This window comes from Desmodus rotundus, chromosome 5 (assembly GCF_022682495.2).
Source record: "Desmodus rotundus isolate HL8 chromosome 5, HLdesRot8A.1, whole genome shotgun sequence".
NCBI lineage: Eukaryota > Metazoa > Chordata > Mammalia > Chiroptera > Phyllostomidae > Desmodus > Desmodus rotundus.
The window spans coordinates 131,147,510-131,166,878 of NC_071391.1; the positions used below are offsets into that span (position 1 = coordinate 131,147,510).

Consider the following 19,369-nt stretch of genomic DNA (forward strand, 5'->3'; position numbering starts at 1 on the left):
TGTTTTAGAATATCCATGACTTTTTGAATCAAATTACAGAACATTCAAAGACATCAAACAGCATACAAAAATGTCCTACAGTATCCAATTTTGTGTTTTCATTTTCTTTCCATACAGTGTGGCTGGTGGTCATATGATAAAGGACTAGAACATCACTTCCAACCGCCTTATGATACTAAGAGCACCCAGAGGACTGACTTTCAAATACCAGCATGTCCATTGGTTTTGCCAGTCAAACACAGCAAGTTGCAAAAGCCTTCTTGTGGAATAGGTAAGGTTAGCCATGGCAAAACCCCTTCTCTACTATCTCAGGTTACTCCTATCACTTAAGCTGTATTAGACCTGCTAGCAGCTCCTGGAAAAATTTCTTCTTTACAGGAGTTGAAACTATGCAAGTGCAGTCCTTGACTAGTTTGTTCTTTACCCCTTCCTGGGGCACAGCTTATCTCCGAACACATTTAATGTAATAAAATTGTGCCGATCATTTAACACCACCCTCCATGTCAGAAACCTAGTAGCATTCTGTTCTTTATGGCCACCAAATTTTAAAAATTGTAACTATTAAAATAGTAGGCAATACTATAGGCAGTATTTCTCAAAGTGCAGTCGGAGGGGCACTAGTTATTTTTTATGTTTATAGATGCTCGAGAAAACCGGGGAAGTGGTCAAGTAACTTTTGCAAAAACTGAATTTATACAGTAAGTGGATATATACAAAAGTATATATACACATATATATATATATATTTAACTACAAAGCTCTTAAAACCCTTACTCTAAGCATAAACACAATGAATTTCCAAGAAGAGTAAAGAATGCTGTGTTTCCCACTCACTGACCACCTCACCATTTTTCAGGGTATCATCTCACATGCCTGACATCCCACAGAACATGATGTAGGACATGCTCGAACTGTTACACACACTATTAAAACATTTTCAAATACAAAATTTGTTTTAAGGACAAGGAGACCGTCCTGCCGGTAGGGCTCCTGGGCCTGGGCGCACAGACTCTGAAGGATGAAAAGGATGGTACTTTGGGTGGGAGGAGAGGTTCCTGGTGCAACCTTGAACTGAGCTGGCAGTGGGTGGCAGGGTAATTTTCTTTGGGGCCTTTTAAAGCAAATGGGCTTTGAGGCAGAAACCTGCCATTATTTCAAGCTGTATATACTTTAAATAAAAGATTCCTTTTCCTTTCCACCAGACTCTATCTCCAGAGTTTTTGCCTATGGGCGGTGAGTGGTAGGACCCCACTGGCTGTTCTGGAACACCACAAGGGTGTCTGATAACAATACAACACATTCACTGAGAACATACTATTTGCTAGGACTTTTATGGAACTTTCTAAATATTGACTCATTCAATTCTGACACAAACCCTATGGAATAGTATAGTAATACAATTAGTACTCTCATTTTTTGGATAAAAAGCAAGCACAGAATTTAAGTAACTTGCCCAAAGATACACAGAAAACAATTGGTATTTGAAGTCAGTCAAATAATAACCAGTGCTCTACACAGCTTCTAGAATGAGAGTAAGAAAGTTACCCAATGTAAAAGAGAGACAATAAAGGACTCATGGACATGGACACACAGTGTGGGGACTGGGGGGAGGGGCGGGGTGTCAGGGGGATAAATGGTAGTGGAAAAATACAATTCAAAAAAAGGAAATAAAAGAGGCATTGAAAGGGTCTACTGAGTGCTTCAAAGTATGAAGGAGAAAAAATACCCAGAAGAAGAAGAAAATATCTCAATGAAATAGCAAAATAACAATTATAAAGAGAAGATGCCATAAAGAAAAAAAAAAAAGAAGTCACCAGCTAAGGAATAAGAATTAATATGGAATCAAGCAGCACTGAGACAAGAGCACAATGTAGTTGACATCTTCAGTGTTCTCAGGGGAAATAATTTTTTCACCTAGAAAGAGGATTTATTTGACAAGGACACTAGATTCTTTTTTTCAAGTGGCACTGAGCATTGGACACACTGAGAAAGAAATGTAGTCCTGGAACAAAATTTGGACCATAAAATTCAATTATATTGTAAATTCTGTTTAGCAGATATCAACTTCTAGCCTCAATCTGTAAACACAATATAGAAAATGTGAATATGGACACAGAACATAATTATGTCATCAGCCTTGACAAGAGAGTGGATATACAGGTGACAGAAGATGAGAAGTAGAAGACAAGCGTGCTAATATTGTTTAACATGCACACTCGAGATACTCTACGTACTAGATGAAATAAGGAATAGAAGAGTAAGGGTAAAATCCAAGGAACTAATATAAGAGCCAATTTTCTCTCCAGCTCTGGCCTCTTCAGTAAATTTGAAGACTACATATCCACCCACCTACTTAACATCTCTTTTTGGACATCTAATCTCCTTCTCAAACTTAGTATGGCTGGAACAGAAAATCTCATTTCCCCCCTTCAAACGTTCCTCCACTAGCCTTCCCTATCTCAATAAATACTATTTCTTCTATTCCTTCAGATGCTCAAGTTTTGATCTAGAAGTCATTCTAAAACTCCTGTGCTCCATATCCAATCCAACAGCAAATCTTGACACCTCAAGTTTCAAGATATATCCCAAATCTTACCAATGTAGTGCAGCCACTGCTCTCCTGCTTCTGTCCTTTCTCCTCTGTGACTTGTTTTCCACACCATCGTCAGAAGGATCTTTTAAGAACATAAATGATACCAATCTCCTCCTTTAGATCTTCCAGTTACTTCTCACTGTTATGAGAAATAAAGTGCCTACTACCATGCTTAGTACATAGTGGACGACAATGGTAGCTATTTCTACTAATTATTGCATTGTACTAAATTTTGGGAACCTGGCGTAGGCATCTTCTTTTTTCCCTCCACTTGCCTTCTCTCCTACCCTCCTTTCTTCTCCCTCCTCCTTGTCCCTCACCTTCTGTCTCTCTCTGTTCTCTTATTGGTATTTGTAATTGCCTAGATCATTACTGTATCCCAGGTCCTGGCACAGTGCCCAGACTCAACCAACATTTATTGATTAGTTTAATGACAATTACATATCGTCCAACAGATTATTGTAAAGTCATAATGTAATTTAACTAATATGCACACCGATATAGGCCTGCAATTTATTCATATTTTAGGTGGCATTTGTATGTTAGATGAAAATGATTTGAAAAGATATTTTAATGTAATTTTTGAAATATGTATATAAACTAGTCTGTATATGCCAGATTATGCATGTGAACATAAAAAATGTGTGTATAGACGTGCACTAATGTCAATTAAAAGTCACCTCATAGTCATCCTGCTCCATCGGCCCACTTAATTACGCCTGGTCCTTGGCATTCCAGCAATGTCATCTTGTGCTGACAGTGGAAGTGCCCTTTATGTTTTACACCACCACACAGTTTCCTGGCTGCCGTCCACGGTCGGTCCAACAAACGACTGTGCTCCGTCATATCTGAGTCCCTGTCAGAATAAGTATTCGCTTTGGCTTTTACATAATAAAACTTTGTACATGGGAAAGGCTGATCTAATTTGTGAGGAAGATATTTCATATTTAAATGAAACTTTGGCTATTTATCAACTACTTGATATTTTAACATTCTTTTGAATTTCAAATTCAGATGTAGTGGCAAAAAATAATTTTTTAATAAGGTTTTAGTTTGTGTTGCTTTTTCTGCACCAAGGGGTAACATTTACTTGCTATAGTTATTTTCAAGTTTTGGGGTTTTTACACTATATTTTGAAAATCTGTACTATTTTTTATATTAATAATCTGTTTATGTGAGATCAAAATAATATTTAGAGAAGTGAGCTTTCTAATAGACAAATGTTACTCATGCTTTTTAAGTAGGCACAAACAAAACGTTAAGAAAATTTCTCAGAATAAAGGCTAAGTTTCCTCCAATGCAAGCAGTAATTGTTTATTTGAATAAATCTTGTCTTTCCTAATAAAATATAGATGGCTAGATGCCAATTTGTTTGTTGTACCCTTGTTTAGAAAAATTCCTATTTTAATTAGATCAAGTTTCTAAGAAACAGTGGATTTCAAATATTCTTCATAAGACTTTGTCTTATTTTTTGTATGTCTCAACTAACAAGGCTTCTTTTAAGTAATTAGTTTAGGTCTGATTTGAATTCTTAGGTAGAGTAACCATTAAGAACTTGAATATCTTCATTGATTTTTTTTAAATCTTGATTTTTTCTTAAATATACTTATTGATTATGCTATTATAGTTGTCCCATTTCCCCCCCTTCACTCCACTCCACCCTGCACACCCCCTCCCTCCCACATTCCCCCCCTATAGTTCATGTCCATGGGTCACACTTATAACTTCTTTGGCTTCTACATTTCCTATACTATTCTTAACCTCCCCCTGTCTATTTTCTACCTACCATTTATGCTCCTTATTCTCTGTATCTTTCCCCCCTCTCTCCCTCTCCCACTCCCCTGTTGATAACCCTCCATGTGATCTCCATTTCTGTGGTTCTGTTCCTGTTCTAGTTGTTTGCTTAGTCTGCTTTTGTTTCTGTTTTAGGTGTGGTTGTTAATAACTGTGAGTTTGCTGTCATTTTTACTGTTCATATTTTTTATCTTCTTTTTCTTAGATAAATCCCTTTAACATTTCATATAATAAGGGCTTGGTGATGATGAACTACTTTAACTTGACCTTATCTGAGAAGCACTTTATCTGGCTTTCCATTCTACATGATAGCTTTGCTGGATACAGTAATCTTGGATGTAGGTCCTTGCCTTTCATGACTTCAAATGCTTCTTTCCAAGCCCTTCTTGCCTGTAAGGTCTCTTTTGAGAAATCAGCTGACAGTCTTATGGGAACTCCTTTGTAGGCAACTGTCCCCTTTCTCTTGCTGCTTCTAAGAGTCTCTCCTTCTGTTTAATCTTTAGGTAATGTAATTATGATGTGCCTTGGTGTGTTCCTCCTTGGGTCCAGCTTCTTTGGGACTCTCTGAGCTTCCTGGACTTCCTGGAAGTCTATTTCCTTTGCCAAATTAGGGAAGTTCTCCTTCATTATTTGTTCAAATAAGTTTTCAATTTTCTCTCTTCTCCTTCTGGCACCCTTATAATTCAGATGTTGGAATGTTTCAAGATGTCCTGGAGGTTCCTAAGCCTCTCCTCATTTTTCTGAATTCTTGTTTCTTCATTCTTTTCTGGTTGGATGTTTCGTTCTTCCTTCTGGTCCACACTGCTGATTTGAGTCCCAGTTTCCTTCGCATCACTATTGGTTCCCTGTACCTTTTCCTTTGTTTCTCTTAGCATAGATTTCATTTTTTCATCTAATTTGTGACCAAATTCAACCAATTATGTGAGCATCCTAATTACCAGTGTTTTGAACTGTGCATCTGATAGGTTGGCTATCTCTTTGCCGCTTAGTTGTATTATTTCTGGAGCTTTGATCTGTTCTTTCACTTGGGCCATTTTTTTTTTTTTTTTTTTTTTTTTTGGTCTTGGCGAGTCTGTTACGTAAAGGGGAAGAGCCTTAGGTGTTCACCGGGGGCGGGGTAACACTAGTTGCTGCTGTGACGCTGTACGTAGGGGAGGGGCCGAGAGGGAGCAATTGTGCCCGCTCCTCTCACTGCTGGATGTCAGTCACGCCCTCCTCTACCCACAATCAAATTGGGCCCCTCTGGTGCTGATTCCGGAGTGGATGGGTCTGTGCACGCTCTAGGCCCCTGTGAGTCTCTCCAACGAACTCTCCTGTGAGGCTGGGCGTTTCTCCTGCTGCCGCCCCAACCCCCCACAGGTGTTTTCAATCAGAGGTTTGAGGCTTTATTTCCCCTGTACTGGAGGCCTGGGTTGCGCTGTCTGCTTTGCTCCCCCGCCATTGCTCCCGGTTTATCTATGCGCAAATGTGGGGTCACTGGGTCTGCTAGCTGCAGCCTGGCCTGCCCCGTACCTCGCTGGACCCACCAGCTGCGTTGCCACAAGTCCTCTCTGCCCCGGCTGCCCATCTCCGCCCCTCCTACCTGTCTGGGTGAGTGTTTCTTCTTTATCTCCTTGGTTGTTGGACTTCCAAGCAGTTCGGTTTTCTGTCAGTTCTGGTTGTTTTTTGTTTTTTAATTGTTGTTGTCCTTCTTTTGGTTGTGCGAGGAGGCGCAGTGTGTCTACCTACGCCTCCATCTTGGCCTGAAGCTCAAAATCTTGATTTTTTAAATTTATTTTATTGTTGTTTAACTACAGTTGTCTCCATTTTCCCACCACCACTTTCTCCTGCCCCACCCACCCCCACCTACCATCCTCCATCCTTCCCCTCTTTGGCTTTTCCGTGGGTCCTTTATACATGCTCCTTGATGACCCTTCCCCTTCTTTCCCCCATTATCCCTCTCCCCACTCCCCTCTGGCTATGGTCAATTTGTTCTTTATTTCAATGTCTCTCTCTGGTTATATTTTGCTTGCTTGTTTGTTTTGTTGATCAGGTTCCACTTACAGGTGAAATCATATGGTATTTGTCCCTCACAGCCTGGCTTACTTCACTTAGCATAATGCTCTCCAGTTCCATCCATGCTGTCACAAAGGGCAGGAGCGCCTTCTTTCTTTCTGCTGTGTAGAATTCCATTGTGTAAATGTACCACAGTTTATTGATCCACTCATTTACTGATGGACACTTAGGTTGCTTCCAGCACTTGCCTATTGTAAATTGTGCTGCTATGAACATTGGGGTGCATAGGTTCTTTTGAATTGGTGTTTCACTGGTTCTTAGGGAATAGCCCCAGCAGTGGAATTGCTGGGTCAAAGGGCAGTTCCATTTTTAGTTTTCTGAGGAAATTCCATACTGTTTTCCACAGTGGCTGCACCAGTCTTCATTCTCACCAACAGTGTACTAGGGTTCCCTTTTCTCCACAACCTCGTCAGTACATGTTGTTTGTTGATTTATTTATGACGGCCATTCTGACCAGTATGAAGTTTTAATTTGTAGTTTTAATTTGCATCTCTCTGATGGCTAGTGATGCTGAGCATCCTTTCATATGTCTCTGGGCCCTTTGTATGTCCTCCTTGGAGAAGTGTCTGTTCCTGTCCTTTGCCTACTTTTTAATTGGATTGTTTGTCTTCCTGGTGTTGAGTCGTGTGAGTTTTTATGTATTTTGGAGATCAAACCCTTGTCTGAGGTATTATTTGCAAACATGTTTTCCCATATGGTTGGTTCCCTTTTCATTTTGCTGATGTTTTCTTTGGCCATGCATAAGCTTTTTATTTTGACGAAGTCCCATTTGTTTATTCTTTCCTGTATGTGCCTTGCTCTAGGGGACATATTGGTGAAAATATTGCTGTGTGGGATATCTGAGGTTTTCCTGCCTATGTTCTCCTCTAGGACTTTTAGGTGTCAGAACTTATATTTAAGTCTTTCATTTGTGTATGGTATAAATTGCTGGTCGAGTTTCATTTTTTTTTGCATGTAGCTGTGCAGATCTCCCAACACCATTTGTTGAAGAGGCTAATTTTACTCCATTTTATGCTTCTGTCCCCTTTGTCGAATATTAATTGACTGCAAAGACACAGGTTTATTTCTGGGCTCTCTGTTCTGTTCCATTGATGTATGTGTCTGTTCTTATGCCAGTACCAGAGATGTTTCCTCACGTAGATGTTCTTCACTACTGTGGGCCTCTTTAAAAATCTTGTATATTTGCATAAGTGAACATGGCACTTTTGTCTAATTTTGACAGGCATAATGTCTGGGTAAGGAATTTCTCTCTATAATAGCTCAGATTGCCCTTCTTCTTTTTTAGTCCACATGAAGAAATTTTTTCTAAGTTATTATTTTTGAGATTTTGAGAGATTCTAGGTCACTACTATATAAAAGATGATTCATTTAAATTGATTTAAGTGACCTCCTTCTTAAATATCTGCTTGTTATCTGCATAACAAAGCACTCCAAAATTTAGTTGCTTAAAAGAACAACCACTTTTTTTGCTCATGATTCTGCAGTATGAGCTGGGCTCGGCTGGGAGGTTCTTCAGCTGGTCTGGCTGCTGTGTGCTCATGTGGCTGCACTCAATTAGCAGGTTGTCTGAGGACCGGACTCAGGTAAGGGCACTGGAATGACTAGGCCTCTCCATGTCCTTGTGGTCTCTCCATGTGATTTCTCCAGCGGGGTAGCTGGACTTCTTACCTGGCAGCTCAGGACTCCCCAAAATGAAAAATCAGAAGCTTTGAGGCTTTTTTAAGGCTTATGCCTGGCGCTGGCACCATGTTACTTCTGACAAATCCTATTCATTAAAGCTAATCACAAGGCCAGTTTTATTAACAAGGAGGTGACTGTTCAAGGCTGTGAATACTGGGATGCCTGGTTCACTGGAGCCACCAACATGACAGACTCTGTGACATCCTTACATAGTTCTTCCTGTGCGAGTGTGGGAATGGCCAACTCCTCCCATGTGTCTGAAAATGTCTTTAAATTGTTCTCTGTAATGAACGAAATGCATGAGGTCCCGTCCCTTTGCATTTTCACATTACAAATATTTACAATCTGCTATCTCGATTAGCTTTGCCCATGGTGATGTTCATTGAACAGAATCCTAAATTCTGGTGTGATCAAATTTATCAAGTTTTCCTCTACGGGTTGCGCACTGGTTGCTTATGAAGAGTTTTCCTACCCTTAGGTCACAAAAATATTCTCTGATATTTTCTTCTCTTAATTTTATAATTTTACCTTCCACAATTATGTCTTTAACCCTAGATTCCACCTTTATATGCAGTATTAAACAGGGGACCTATTCCATTTTTCTCCATGGAGTGAATGAAGTTTTCTGGACACCAATTACTAAACAATCTACATTCCCATCGTTGCCATGTAGAGCCTCCTTAACTGCGTCTTAGGGCTCACTATATAAATGGGTTTGTCTCTGAGCTCTGTTCCTTAGGTTAATTTTCAGTCGGTCAGTACTGAAATGTTTTCATTGTATGGGTTTTTTGTTTGTCTTAATTATATCTAACAGGGAAAGTTTCCATCTTTCCTCTTCCCTTTCAGAGTTGACCCCTCTATTTATGGACCTTTATTTTTCCATTTAAACTTTGGAATTCATGACATTCCTCAAAGTAACCAGCTGGAATTTTGATTGGATTGTACTGACATCATAGATTAATTTAGGAGAAATTGTCACCTTTGTGGTAACACACAATATCCCCTTCCAAGTGTATGAAATCTCTATTTAGTTCTACTTTTTTTGTTTAAGTTAAAAGTTTAAAATATTTTTCTATAGAGATGTTCTGAATTATTTGTTAATTTCTAGAAACATTATACTATATAGATTCTGTTCCTACAGATAATGTATCTTATTTTTCATTTTGTTTTCTAGTAGGTTACTGTTACTATAGCAAAATGCTTTTGATTTTTTATACACTTACTGCTTACCTTGCCACACCCTTATTCTCATCATTTATTGATTCTACTGGTTTTTCTATTCAGGTGATTATATTACCTACAAATAAGGAGCTTTTTCTTTTTCCTTTACAATAATTATACTACTTTTTTCTTTTTTAAATAATATTCACCAGGATCTCCATTAATATGTTAAACAGCAGAATTTTAGTTCTGAGTGTTATGGGTGTAATACTTATTTCTCCATTCTTTAGTCTTTGTCTTTTTAAGGAAACAAAAAATTGTATTTTCTTCTATATACCTCAGGCACCCTCCTTGACTTATTTCTATTCTTGAGTTCTTCCTCTAGGAATTTTTCAAAGTAGGACTGTTTTAGGGGGAAATATTTTGAGGCCTTCTTTACCTCCCAATATTTTTTATTGTGGCTTCAGAGTTAAATGACAGTTTAGTTGGATGTAATAATTCTAGGCTTAAAGTTCTTTTTCCCTTTAATATTTAAAAAATGTTAAATTAGTTGTCATTACGTCCAATGTTGTTTTGAAATTTGATTTAAATCTGCTTATTCTTTGTTGGTAACCTACCTCTCCTCTTTGAAAATATTTAGAATTATTCTTTGCTTCAGATGAATTTAAATTTCTCTAAAAATGTGTTAGATGTTTTTTCTTATCTACCCTGCAGGATTGGGAAGAGAGTGAGGCAAGGAAGAAGGCTAGGGTGCAAAATTTAAGGAGGCTCTCACTCCCAGGATCATGCAAGCATCCCTTAAATTTTGCATCCCACCTGCCTCACCTACTCCTGGCCCTGCTCCCTGTGTGGTAGTCTGCGAGCCCTTTCAATCTGAGGTCTTTGAACTTTAATTCTTGGATATTTATCATCATGATTTCTTCAAATATTTCCCTTCTCTCTATTTCTTCTTGTAGGTCTCCTGAGTTCTAGTATTGGTAGTTCTACTGTCCATGTCTCTTAGCTTCTATTTTATATTTTTATTTCTTTATCCTTTCCTGCTGCCTTTTCGGAGAGCTTGTTAGTCTGATTTTCTACTTCATGAATCTTGTTATTTACCTCATCTTTTTAATTTTAATTATTTTTATTTCTAATATTTCACATGATTCTTTTTTATGACCACTAACTCTTGCTTCATAATAATACCTTCTGTATCTTTGAGGATATTTGTTATGCTTATTTTAATTCTTAGAGCACAAATTCTAGTAATACTGCTTCGCATAGTATATATTTTAAATTTTGTTGTCCTTCTTTTATAGTCCGGGGTGTCCAACCCATAGCCCAGAATGTCTATGAATGTGGCCCAACACAAAATCATAAATTTACTTAAAACCTTTTTTTGCCCATCAGTTTTTAAGTTTTCATTAGTGTTTGTATATTTAAAGTGTGGCCCAAGACAACTCTGCTTCTTCCAGTGTGGCCCAGAGACCCCAAAAGGACACCCCCGTTGGTCATGTTCCCTGAGGGAAAGCAGCAGCCCTGTGTGGGCAAAGGCTGAAGACAAGGACGGGCTTGTGTGGCTCCCACTGAATTTCAGGAAAGAAAATAAGGGTCGGGCTGGAGAGCATCAGTCCCCGCGAAATGGTGCTGACCATCTCCAACTGTTGTCCCTGCTCTAGACCAGCCCTCAAGTCAGGATCTGCTTCTTTCCCCTTTAAACTCCTAAAAAGAGGCATCACTGAGAGAAGGACGTCTCTTGGCATTTTTCACCCCCAACGCTGATGGTCGCTAAGGGAATGGTGGAGGAAATCCCCAAAGGGGCAGCACACATCCTTTTTTTGATCACGTTCTTACCCAAAGGGACTTCTGTGCCATTCTGGTGTTGCTGAATTGACGACAGATGGCTAGACAGTTTCTGCCTGTTTCTGCAGCCCTGTGGCAAGCAGTGATCTCCCCAAGGCCATGTGCGGGAAAGTCAAGAGCAGATTTCAAAGCTTTCCCCAACCTATTCTCTGTTGGCTGCACCTGACCTCCCTACCCTCCTGCAAGCTGCCACCAACCCTTTATAGCAGTTCACTAATGCCTCACGGATTTGGGTAGTTCGTCAGGTTCAGGCTGCTTCCTCCTTCCACGGCTTCCCCTCTGTCAGGACACCAAAGAGCCAGCCCCTGCCTGCCTCTGACCCCAGCATCCTACAGACTGTCTTTAATCCTCACAATTCTGAAAGCAAATTACTACCATTCCTATTTTTAGAGAGGATGGAATTGAATCTCAATGAAATTAAATGATTTTGTTCCAAGTCACACAGCTAGGAAATGCGGTGGAGCTGGAATGGGAAAACATGCCTTATATCTTATCCCAAAGCCCAGGCTTGGGAGAGTTCATTAACCCTTCCTGATTAAGACCTCAATTTAGAGCTGCTTTATTTTACGTAAAAAGTTATCAAACTGTGTTTCTGAAAACACTAATGTTCTATGGGCTGGACCAAGGCATTCACCCAGAAACTGGTAGTCTTTTCCCCAAGTCATGGAAAAAAGCCCTTACGGTTAGAATTTTCAATGTTATAATTGTCCACAAATTTCTATTAAATCTTTGGCACCCATTGTTCTTTTGTGTGCTAGCAAATCTGAGAAGAAAGGTAATGATTAAGTAGGAAATGAGTTTTGAATATCTGATCTCAATTAGAAATCAAGAACATGTCATCAATTGGCATTTTGGTTTTTACCAACTAACTGGGAAAAGACTGTCATTTCATATCAGGTAATATATATTTGAACACTCATCGTTCTTACTAATATTAGTTTATATCAGTGTTTGGATATTGAATTCATGAATGCTCACTACATGTGCATTTGCTAACATATTTTTCCTTCATGTACATCCTCCCTAATTTTAAAGACATGACTTAAAAATTTAAAATGTTACATTTAGCAGTTAATTCATGTACATAGTACAAAATTCGAATGTTACAATAGGATACACAGTGAAAGTGAATCCACCTCTATCATTCAGTCCACTAATTCTCTCTCCATACAAAACCACTCTTGCCAGTTTCTTGTTATCATTTCATAGATGTGGTAGGTGTACAGAAGAAGGTCTTATGTACATATTTTTTAAAGATTTTATTTATTTATTTTTTAGAGAGGGGAAGGAAGAAGAAAGAGAGGGGGAGACCCATCAATGTGTGGCCACCTCTTGTGCGCCCCCCATTGGAGACCCGGCCCCACAATGCAGGCATGTGCCCTAGACTGGAAATTGAATCTGCAACCCCTTGATTTGCAGGTGGGCACTCAACCACTAAGCCAGGGCTTAGATACATATTTTTTATAAAATGGAGAATTTTCAAATTTTTGGCTCGATAGAATTTTATGCCACTAAATTGGGAATTACCCTGACTTCTTACATAACCTTGTATGCTAAAAATAAAGTGAGTTTTAAAAAGTATTTAAAATACTTTCGTCCCATTGTTGGCAGAGGCTGGGCTTGTGGGGCGCCTGGAGTGGGGAATCTGCAGGTGTCTGATCAGGATTGCTAAAATGAGTCTGGGGAAGCAAACCCCCAGTGACTTCTTAAAGCAAATCATCAGATGGCCTGTTGTGGTAAAAACTGAATTCTGGAGTGGATTCTTGAGGGGTCCTGGCTTGCCTGGATAGCTACATGAACATGGCCTTGGAGCAGACGGAAGAATACGTAAATGGACAACTGAAGAATAAGTGTGGGGATGCGTTTATCCGAGGAAACAATGTGTTGTACATAAGCACACAGAAGAGGAGGATGTGATGATGGCGGGAGCCCGGTTCCCTTCATACTCGGATGTATTTTTTTATGAGCTCTTTTCCTTTTTAATATGATTTGTCATATTTCATAAAAGTCGGTGATTTTTCACTGACGTAAGTAAATGTATAAAATGGATTTAATTGTAAAGAATTCTTTCATATTTCAGTTTCAGTCATTTTCTTTTACCTCTATGTCAGTGTGCAGAATACATAAAAGAATAAAAAAAGGAAAATCTTTTGTTTAAAAAATAAAATAAAATAAAATAAAATAAAATACGAGCTCTGACTGGTGTGGCTCACTGGGTTGAACGTCATCCCACAAACTGAGAGGTCCAGTTCGACTTCCGGTCAGGGCACGTGCCAGGGTTGCAGGCCAGGTTCCCGGCTGGGGGTGTGCGAGAAGCAACCACTTAATGTTTCTCTCACCCATCAATGTTACTCTCCATCTTTTTCTCCCTCCCTCCCCCTCTCTCTAAAAATAAATAAAATCTTTAAAGATTATTTAAAATACTAAATATAGAATAGAGAGACCAATATAAAAATCCCGATTTGCCCATCACTCAGGTTGATTATTTCAAAGTCTTGGTTTAATACTCTACAAATTTTATGAGCTCCTGTCAATGAGAAATGAAAAGAATGAGGTGTTCAACCGCAGCAGCCTCAGGGTCTTCCAGTTCATTTTGTTGGTGTTAGCTGGGGACAATTTATGCATACACTTCTCATAGCCTTTCCAGGAGTAAAACTAAGTTGAAAAATATATTGCACTTATGCTTTTCTCAAAACTTTGGTAGGTAACTGTGCAAGAAGCATACCTAACAGATTTTTAAAGCATTAATGTTAGTTTTTTAAATTCCTAGTAATTGCACATGTGGGGCTAGTTTGGTTCCTTTTATAGAGAAAGAATGCTGAATCCATTGCATTTATTATTTAGATATATGTAAGTGACCTTGCATGCTTAAAAGAACTTAGTTTTATTAGCACTTTTTGATAAAACATGAATATTATGAAAACTGATTTTATATCCATCCACAAATATAATTTTTGTCCAGACTTCACAAATCTCATTTTTTTCTTAGTTCCACTTGCCTGTCCTGATGCATCTGCAGAACTTCAAAAGAACTTTATAGAATGCATCTCTTTCATACATCAATATGATGCCCGGAAAACTCCCAACGAGCCTATCAGGGGCAAGGTGAGACAACATTGAGAATCAATTATTTAATACTTTAGGAAGGGATATATTTATGTTAGAACTAAATTTAAGCCTTTTCAAACTATAATCACCTTTCTCAAAGTCTATTTACTAACATGGTTACTAGCAGGACAAAATCTCAACCATGTCATAGTTAAAACTAAGGAATGATGTCCTAATTTTGGATCACAGCATTTGGAATGTGGTCTAAATAATTGAAATCATTCACTTACAGTAAGAGTAAAGCCGCAGTCTGATAACTTTTGATATGCTCTCGTGCGCGTCGCAGGGAGATCAAACAGAAATGTAATAGTCAACTGCTGGATTTTCCCCAACTACGAATGTTTGTTTTCATATTTCACTGTAACTAAGTCCTTTGTTGGAACTGATGGACATTCGGGATGCGCTCATCAATCCTTGGGTCTATGGACTGTAGTTTCTACTGTGTCCACAGCACGGCCCATACAGGAAGAAATGAAAGTCGATGTGGATAGTCTTATACAGTCCATACAACAGCAGAATGTGAGATAGTGAGACGCTGCATCTCTGACTTTCTTCTTTTCCCTTCCCATTCATTTTCTGGTGCACCCTATTTTATAATTTGTTCAAAAGGCTCACCAGTAATTATCATGGACTAAGGCAACAGCCAGTGAAGAAGCAGAGACTTAAGTGCCTGAATCACCAGGTCTTGATCTAATGCATAAATGCATTCGTATTTCCAGCAACTTGTGCTCCCTGGTTAATGTCAACTTTGTTTTCCTTTCCAGCGACATGGAGTCTTCATTCAAAGAGAGATAAAACCGGGGAGTAGGCCAAGAGTCCCCAAGGGAACAGAGGTATTACTGAACACTCCAGGGTCACGTTCACCAGAACAGTCCAAAACAACAGAGAAGGGAAATTCAGCAGAAAGCAAAATGATCTCACCGGGTCTCTGCCTCTGCCGACAAAATCCCCAAGAGCTGTTAGAGACTAAAACTCACTTATCAGAAACAGACGTCAGAGAGGCCGCCAAGGCATGCCCCAGAAGTCCTGAGAGAAGAGAGAAGATTGCAGACATCTTTCAAGCAACTGCGGTTGTTTGAACTCACCAGGCACAATCCCTCAAGCCCACCAATAAAAAGTCAGGATAAATTATCTTCTTCAGATAAAGACACAATCCTTGGAATGTAGAGAAATTTTATGGTCATCATATAGGCCCTTGCATTTGCTTTTTCACTTAACAATAACCTTAAAACATACAATTTACATAAGTGGGAAAATTTTAAAAAGACAATTGCAACAGACCAAAATTTTAAGAGTGGTCACCAATGAGTTATGGATTATGAGACATATTTCTATGTCATACTATTTTTTAAAGATTTATTTTTAGAGAGGGAGAAAGGGGGGGAGAAAGAGAGGGAGGGAAACATCGATGCAAGAAATATCAATTGGTTGCCTCTCGCAGGTGCCCCGACCCGGGAAAAAACCCACAACCCAGGCATGTGCCCTGGCCAGGAATCCCAGAGACCTGTTGTTTTGTGGGACAACACCCAGCCAACTGAGCCACACCAGTCAGGGTTCTATGTCACATTATTTATGAATAAGTGTTATTAACCTTTTAGAAGAGAGGCCCTTTAGACAGTCATTAGTTATGGCTCTGGAATCAAACCAACCTGGGGTGAAATTTTGGCTCTGCCATGTATGAGCTGTGTGACCTTGGGTAAATTACTTAATGTCTCTAGACCTCGGTTTCCTCACCTGTAAAATTAGAATGATAGCGACCTCATAAGTTTATTAGGCATCAGACTATGCACATTGATCTATCAGTGACCCACGTAATCACATCATGACTATCACTAGAATTAAATTTCAATTTAAGGAGAATGTTCTTCAGTAAATTTAACATTTCCTTCTTATTCTAAATCTCTGAATCCCTCTATATGCAATTAAGGGTGTGAAAATCTTAGGACATCTCTTCTAGTAAAAAACACACACACTTATACACACACTTAATTCAAAGACATACAGGTACTTAGAATATCAAAATATTTTCTAAATTGTGTTCTATATTACTTAGATCATTTCTGGCACTGACTCAACCTTTGCTTTTTTGGATGAGTTTAGTGTGGTTAATTCTACCAGCTCTTCTGTTTGGTACATATGGTGTGCCAGAATGCTTCTACTAGCAACTATATGTTGCACACGAGTAGAAGTAGGCGAAGTATTCCTCTGCTGCCAAAAGAGTATTTACAAGCCCTGCCAAAACGTCCATGGAAATATACCAGTTGCACACTATTATTTGTACTATCAATAAGACTACAGGTGTACCTTTATCTCTTTTTCCTCCACTACGGCAATTTTAACAGATGACAAACATTATACATTTGTATAACAATGGTATTTGGGGACATCCAGTTGTATAATAATGGTATTTGGGGACATCCAGTTCTTACATAACAGATTAAGATCAACAGTGAACCCCTTTCATTACAAACACCTTGAAGTGCTGAGGGGGAAAAGAAACAACAAACAAATATATAGCCAAGCTCACAAAACAGAGAAGTCTTCATGTTCCAAAATAGAGAACTTATTTGTGTATCAGTATATATCTTGAAGATCTCTCCTTGTCAACGCATGTAGACCACCTTGTTATTTTAATACCTGCATGCTATTCCATAGTGTAGACATACTCTACAATTGGAGCAATAAGAATGCAAACTTTGGTGCATGTGTAGAAAGGGGATAACAGTTGTTAGCAGATTGGGGGAGGTCTTAAAGGCTAGGAATTGGAATTTTAATCTGCACTGCAACATCAATGGAAACTTATGACATCCGAAGTAGAGAGTTGGAATTGAAACCTGCATGAAGCTAGATCCCTCAAATAGCTGGCCTATAGGTACAAGGCAGACTAGAACCCCACTCATACAACCAGACAGACTGCAAGAAAGTCTGCCTCTGCCTGCAACTATAGTTAGTGAATAAAATCTTTGTTAAAAAGTACGGTCTCGAGCTTGTGCCATATTCCAGTTTGGAATTTCATTTTATATGCAGGACATCTCATTGGACACGAAATCAGTATAAAAATTAATCCTGCTGGTGATAACACTAAGGTGCTCAACAGCACAACTGCAAAACTCTACTTCCACAACCCACAGAAAAAACAGTTCCTACTAAACATAAGGTCACAGACGAAAATTACAAATCACCCAAAGAAGATCAAACTGAGCAAGAGGTTGCAATACAACTAAGGGGATGATTCAAACCTCAAAAGTGGATGTAATAGAATTCAAACGTGCAATTTGAAGATTCTTGTCTTTCTCGCACTCTGGAAAATTTTATTATCCAGCCTTTTCAGTCATTTCCACTCCTTCCATTCTCTCTCTTCTTTCCTTCTCGAAGAGCTACTAGCTGAATGGTGGAAAACGGATTTATCTTCTATGCCTCTTCACTTTTCTCTCATTATCCTTCTCCTGGTACTTTACCAGTAAACAACGCAACAACCCCTTGACACTAACTTTCTACTGATTTTCTTTCCGGCCATGTCCACTGCTATGCCAGGCCATCTATTGAAATTTATAAAATTTTAGTATTCTATTTTAAATTTCTAAGATCTATGCATGCTTCTTAAATACATAAGACCTTTCCTGTAATAGAGATATGACAGCCTCTCTTACCCCTTAGACGTTTGTAAGTCTTTTGTTTCCCCTCTTAAGTCTATTAAGTTTTGTTTGTTTAGTGCAAAGCCTCCCTTTCTTGGTATCGTACCTTTTTCTCCAATGTTCAGGGATTCTTGGTGGTATACTCTTCTTTGATTCTGAGACTTTGAGATCCCCGTCAGTATAGGCCGTTTCTGCCCATTACGGCCTGACTTTGGGAGAGGGCTGGGATATGCAGTCAGACGGGACCTGAGGATGATTTGTCTGGTAGGGTCTCTGGTCCTCCTGGAGGTCCCAGCGACTCAGGCACTGCCTTGCTTTTTCAGACCCAGAGATGATTCAGTTCCCACCACGGCTGCCCAGTGCTCAGCACAAGCAGCACAGGGAGGGGATGACTGATTTGCCACTCCACATGCTGTTCCCTAGTTTCCCAAACTGATAAGTGCCCCAAGTCCCTTCTGCTTCGTGATACCACCGACTCAGCACACACTTCCGTAAGACCTGCTTCCACGGCAGCCAGCTCTACACCTGTCACAGGTGGTTTCCTTTAGTTTTGCTCCCGCACACATTTGTTCTTGGTAATATCTTCCATTAATTAAAAAGGTATTTCTTCTGATAGTAAATTTCCCTGTTTCTCAATGCTACTGAACTCTCTTATTATCTATATGTATCCATATGTATTTTCATGCGATTTCGTAGGCAATAAGCAGTAGATGTGTACATCTGCCTGCCATTTTGAGTCAATCTCTAATTTCCTTTTAAGTAAATCATTTGCAAACTTCGTACTCCCACCGCCAGTAAATAAATTCTCTGCAGCAGGCCTCACAGTCCCTGACAAACATCACTCAGAAATGACCTTTTTTTCCTCAGAGAATATGTCTTAGTGAGAGAGAAAGGGTCTGGCGCCAAACAGCCCAGTTAGTGGGCCACTGCCACAGGCTACGTTGGTGGTTCTCAACATTTTCAAAAAAAAGGACATCTTTTCTGCATTAAAAAGATATTTATGGTCTCTAACAAAATAGTAATAAAACTTTCAGTATCCATTGTTTGAGAAAACACATAACAACAAAATGCAATGATGATTTCCAGGCTCAAGTCTCTGATTTTCACTGCTAAGGGTCTCTCTCCATGGTGAATTTCGCAGTGCGCTGAAGTTACAGCGGCCTGTCAGCACGAATGGTGCCTTACAGTTCACAAGAAAAATGTTTTTCAAGTACAGTAATTTCCTTATTAGGTATTTTAATAGAATAATAGCCTTTACCAAGATACAGGGTTTTTTTTTAGCTTACCAAACCAAACCAAACCAAAACACAATCTTTCATTTAATTTAATATTTTTAAGAATAGTTTAGTGAATGTGCTAATGGTTTTCAACCCTTAACATTGCTGTTACTAGTACCATAAATTTGTATAATGTTTTAAGCTTTAAAGCATTTTCAAATCTGTTATCTATCTCATTTGATCTTTATAATAAGCCTATGAGCAGAGCAAATAATAATATCCCA

General features: G+C 39.0%; 1 protein-coding gene and 1 pseudogene across 1 annotated transcript in view; both read left to right on the forward strand.

The window, feature by feature from the left end:
• CIMIP6 (ciliary microtubule inner protein 6) overlaps positions 1-18,795 on the forward strand; it is a 31,741-nt gene extending 12,946 nt beyond the window's left edge. The window contains exons 3-5 of the mRNA XM_024552987.3: positions 118-271; positions 14,115-14,230; positions 14,998-18,795. Coding sequence (XP_024408755.1) covers positions 118-271; positions 14,115-14,230; positions 14,998-15,312 — 585 coding nt within the window. The 3' untranslated portion in view covers positions 15,313-18,795. The remainder of the gene's footprint in view (positions 1-117; positions 272-14,114; positions 14,231-14,997) is intronic.
• On the forward strand, positions 12,770-13,072 carry LOC112298155 (U6 snRNA-associated Sm-like protein LSm6 pseudogene; annotated as a pseudogene).
• Positions 18,796-19,369: the final 574 nt, after the last annotated feature.